This window comes from Tupaia chinensis, unplaced genomic scaffold (genome assembly GCF_000334495.1).
Source record: "Tupaia chinensis unplaced genomic scaffold, TupChi_1.0 Scaffold000311_2, whole genome shotgun sequence".
NCBI classification, from domain to species: Eukaryota; Metazoa; Chordata; class Mammalia; order Scandentia; family Tupaiidae; genus Tupaia; species Tupaia belangeri.
This window is the reverse complement of record NW_006159803.1, coordinates 8,626,860-8,630,969: the sequence shown is the minus strand read 5'-3', so window position 1 is coordinate 8,630,969 and position 4,110 is coordinate 8,626,860. Positions and strand designations below refer to the sequence as shown.

At 55.6% G+C, this 4,110-nt stretch overlaps 1 protein-coding gene across 1 annotated transcript in view; it reads right to left on the bottom strand.

The window, feature by feature from the left end:
* The window catches only part of ZBTB16 (zinc finger and BTB domain containing 16), a 216,438-nt gene that overhangs the window by 209,896 nt on the left and 2,432 nt on the right, over positions 1 to 4,110 (bottom strand). The window contains exon 2 of the mRNA XM_006151039.2: positions 1,090 to 2,448. Within this exon, the coding sequence (XP_006151101.1) occupies positions 1,090 to 2,357 (1,268 nt within the window). The 5' untranslated portion in view covers positions 2,358 to 2,448. The remainder of the gene's footprint in view (positions 1 to 1,089; positions 2,449 to 4,110) is intronic.

The window sequence follows — 4,110 nt, the reverse complement described above, 5'->3', positions numbered from 1 at the left end:
GAATGCTATCACTGATGACCACAGAGAACTGGACTTCTTGATGCCCTCTTCTGACCCAGGGGCCACAGGGTAAAACGACAGCATATAGTTCATGACAGACATGAAAAACGCCAACTCTTGACAGATTCCCTGGGTTATTCACTCCGCTTCGGATGAGCAATGTTCAGAACCCCCTGTTCTAGACCGAATGACCAAGTATGAGGGGGGAGACCCGGAACTGAATCCAGTTCTGCCTCTTACTGCCTATGAGACCCTGGAAAACGAACTTCGTATCTGAGACTTAATACTCTCCTACGTAAAAGCAGAACATGACCTACCTTACGGGGCTATTGTTACCAAAACATAACTCCATGGAAAGTATTTACTACTGTCACAGAGGAGGAAGCAGACACCAGAGAGCCCTAGTGGCATTTTATTCAAAGTGAGCAGAGTTGGGATAAGAATGAGACGACTTTACCATAAGGCTGCAAGACCAAGCCTCTTACACCCATCCTTCCCGGCCTCAATTTAAATCAACTCTTCTAAAAGCATTCGCAGGAACAGTGAATGAGAAGGAAGAGGAGGTAATGAAATGGACGTTCACCAGGAATGACAGTTTGGGACCTGCAGCTGCCCCAGTGGCCCAAGCAGCACCCAGCTCTACCCCCTGGAGCTGCAGACAGCAGTAGCCTGCCTATGCAAGAACCACTAGGGGGGGTCCAGGTATCCACGAGCCAGTGACATGGCCAGATCTAGGCCACAGGAGACCTTCATCCTGAATCCCTCTTCCTCCCCTTCTTCCCTCCTCTGTTAGTCATTCTAGGCAAAGAAGAGCAAGGAAAAAAAAAAAGGAGTCCAAAAGCTAAAAGAGAGGGAAGGGCCTAGCAAGAGGCTAAGCACACGGGTTCCCCAACACTTTGGGAAGACCCCAGTCCCCTGGCCATACTCCGAAAAATATGTTCCCCTGCTCCCAGAACTTTGGAGAAAGGATTCTTACAAATAACAAGAAGATGGGGGAAGAGCCCCGGGACGTGGGAGCCTCTGGAGCATGAAGTAAGGGTGTTGGGGCCAGAAGTGCGGCAGCAGGTAGGGGGCTGGTGCCAGGCCTACCTGTGCTGCTCCACGGCCTCATTGTCGGGGAGCTCGACCCCACACACGCTGCACTGCTCCCCAATGGACCGGCTCTCGGACTTCATACCCACAGCCAGCTCTCCCAGCTTGCTGAACAGCTCCCTCTGGATGAAGCCCTGCGGCAGCAGACCCCCGTAGGTGCTGAAGTCCATGGAGACCGCCAGGGCAGGCTGTACATGCAGGCCGGAGGTCACCGAAGACGGCATGCTCAACACGGCATCAGCCTTGTGGTTGGGCAACACGGAGTAGATGCCCAAGTGTTTCTCAGCTGGGGGCACTGCATGCTCAGGTCGACCAGGGGGCCCCTGGCTGGCCTCTGCGGGGGGTGGCAGCTGCTCGGCACTCTCCTCTCGCCCATAGTGCAGCTCCCTGGCACTGGTGATGACGCTGCTTCGAGTTGGGGTCCCTGGACCCTCTTTGCCCCTCTCCTCAACTTTGTCCCCCATCCCTCCGGAGATGCTAGACTCAGCTGTCCCAGGGCTGTCCTGGCCAGGCACCTCATCCACCTGCATCATCTCTGTCTTCACCTCAGTCACCCCAGGGTGCCGCCCACCCCCCGCCAAAGTCGGCTCCTCGGGCCCTGCAGGTGGCTGAAGAGTCCCTTGCAGAAGAGACTGTCCTATGGTCATCAGACTGTCCACTGCAGCCTTGGTGGGACTCATGGCTGACAGACCAAATGAGGTGGAGACTGAGGGGCTCTGGTCCACCATGGGCACAGGGAGGCTCTGTCCAGCCACACTGGCATACCCACTCTCCTCGCTGGAATGCTTCGAGATGAAGATGTTCTTGAGGTACCGAGCCTTGCGGTCCTCTTCCTCCTCGGCCCCGCCGTCCGCCATGGTGGCCTCCGTGTCATTGTCATCGGAGGCCTGGATGGTCTCCAGGATCTTCAGGCACTGCTCCTCCAGGTACTCGATCTCCAGGATCTCAGCTGCATACAGCAGGTCATCCAGGTCCTCCGCCTTGGCCTGCAGGGTGGCTGTGTACGCGTACTCCAAAATCTGCTGGAAGGTCTTTGGCGAGAGGAAGTCCAGGGTATAGTGCTGGCTGTTGCGGTGGAAGAGGATCTCAAACATCTTGCTGGTGCAGGCCAGCACCGTCCGGTGGGCGTGGAACTCCTGGCTGTCCACCATGATGACCACGTCGCAGAGAGTCCCAGCCAGCCGCATCTGGTTGGCCTTGCACAGCAGCCCTGTGGGGTGGCTAGGGTTTTGAAGCTGGATCATGCCCATCTTTGTCAGATCCATGGTGCGCCCCTCGGCTCAGGCATGAGGCTTCCTTTCCTTCTGGGTTCTGTGTGGCAGGGCAGGGTGGGGCTTCCTGGGCCAATGGAGGGAGCTAGAGGAGAGAAGGTGGGAAGAGGCAAGAAATGAGAGAATGAAAAGCAGATTTGTTAGTGTCCCTATAAGAATTCGGACACTATAACATGTCCCTCCCCCTCCTGCTGCCAAGCCTCCAGCTAGAGGGTCTCAGAGCTTCGAATAGAAGAGGCTTTCCTGGAAATCTATGAATCTGCCTTTATAAGCCCAGGGACAATGACTATAAGGAGGTTCTGCCTAACTTACTACACTATGACACCTTTTGGATCAAGTGAAATTCAAATCGATAAAGTCCTTCAAAGTCCTGGACTCTCCTGAAGTCTGAACATAGGAGGTTTCTATTCAAGACCAACATTCATCATGAGATGTGGTCACCTACTGAAAATGTGGAAAACTTGAAGCATCCCCCTTTTTTCAAACATCAGCTTAAGCACTCAACTTCGCTCTCAATCTAGCAAACGACAAACCTCATCTTTAGAACAGCATTTTTATAAACTCTGCCCTCACTACAGTAGCCCCAGTGGCCATGAAACCCAGCCTGGGCCAAAAGCTTGCAGCTGTGGCTCACAGAAATCTATGGGCCATGGGTCCATCCTCTGGCCAGCAGCCAGCACCTTCCTGGGCCTCTGTCCTTCCACCCTCCTCAGGGCTACCAAGGATGGACAGACCCTGCCCTGTCCCCCTCTGTAGGCACCAAGAACACACACATAATCCACACACTAACTTGGGCCACTTCTACCCACAGATGCCTTGAAGTTATTGTATATGTAATCCCAACTCTTGACTCTGGATGTGTGTGCCCACGTGCCAGCCAAAGAGGGTGGACACACATGCACACACTTGTATAAGAGGCTGCACTCGCCCTCCTGCACACAAATGCACAGGAGACAAGAGCTTCTAAAAAGTGAGGGAGAATGGGCCATCAAGGTAGGGAGACAAATGGTAGGAAGCACGCTCCCCTCCCTAAAGCCAGGAAGGGCCCAGGCTAGACCCAGTAGTGAATGCCAAGCACGACCCACAGCCTCCCAGGAGTCAGCATGTCCTGTGACCTGGAGCTGAGACTGATGCTGGACTGGCTGGGAGTGGTACTGGCACCGGCACGTTATGGTGTGAGTTACAACCGGTAGGAAGGGAAGACGGAGCTAGGAGACAAAGGCCCGTTCCGGAGCCTGTTGGGGGTCAACAGGAGGGCCCAGTTCAGGAGTGTTGGAAAGCCCTGCCAGGCCCAGGTCCCTCTCAGCCTCGGCCAGCACTGCAGGGACAGGGACGAACTGGAGCAAAGCTAGCCAGGCCTCTCTCTCACTCTTCCAACACCGCTTGCCTCCACCCCAAAAAGGAGCCCTGTTGGCTCCGGAGCCACAAAGCTTGGGTGGGAAGGGTTAACCGGGCTGCCGGTCAAGACACTTTTGCTGCCCACTCCGGGGTGGGGACCGAGGCCGTCCAAGGGTGGGACAAACACTCATCTATCTGCCTCACCGCCACCGTTTGCTTTCCTGCAGACCTCAGGGTTTCAGAGGACTAGGAGGGAGCAGCCATGAGAATGAAAGCTTAGCTACCTGAATTCCTTCCCCAAACAAGCCCTCAGAGAAATCAGGGTGCCCTCGCTCGTTCGTCTCCTCAGCCGCCGCTCGGCGCCGGAGATCCAGCCAGCTCGGGCGGCTGGGTGCGGCCGGGCCGCGCG